The sequence below is a fragment of the Eimeria mitis genome, genomic scaffold, assembly GCF_000499745.2.
Source record: "Eimeria mitis Houghton genomic scaffold, Emh_scaff4072, whole genome shotgun sequence".
Taxonomy (NCBI): Eukaryota; Apicomplexa; class Conoidasida; order Eucoccidiorida; family Eimeriidae; genus Eimeria; species Eimeria mitis.
The window spans coordinates 5,528-5,809 of NW_013572404.1; the positions used below are offsets into that span (position 1 = coordinate 5,528).

Here is a 282-nt window from a genome sequence, read left to right on the forward strand (position 1 = left end):
CTGCTGTTGCTGCTGCTGCTGCTCTTGCTGCTGCTGCTGCTGCTGCTGCCTGGAACTCATATCAACAGCAGGAGGAGGAGGCAGCGGCGGCGTTGGAATTTGCCTGAAGACAAACGGACTCTGCAGCAGCTCGACGGGCTGGCGTGGCGGCCTGCATCGTCTCTGGGGAGGTGAAACAGGCGGAGACTGCTGCTGCTGCTGCTGCTGTTGCTGCTGCTGCTGCTGCCTTTGTTGCTGCTGCTGCTGCTGCTGACGAAGCGGCTTCAAAGGGTTGCGGAGAGG

General features: G+C 61.7%; 1 protein-coding gene across 1 annotated transcript in view; it reads left to right on the plus strand.

The window, feature by feature from the left end:
* The window catches only part of EMH_0072210 (uncharacterized protein), a gene marked incomplete at both ends in the record, with an annotated part of 744 nt that extends 637 nt beyond the window's left edge, over positions 1 to 107 (plus strand). The window contains one exon of the mRNA XM_013499186.1: positions 1 to 107. Coding sequence (XP_013354640.1) covers positions 1 to 107 — 107 coding nt within the window.
* Positions 108 to 282: the final 175 nt, after the last annotated feature.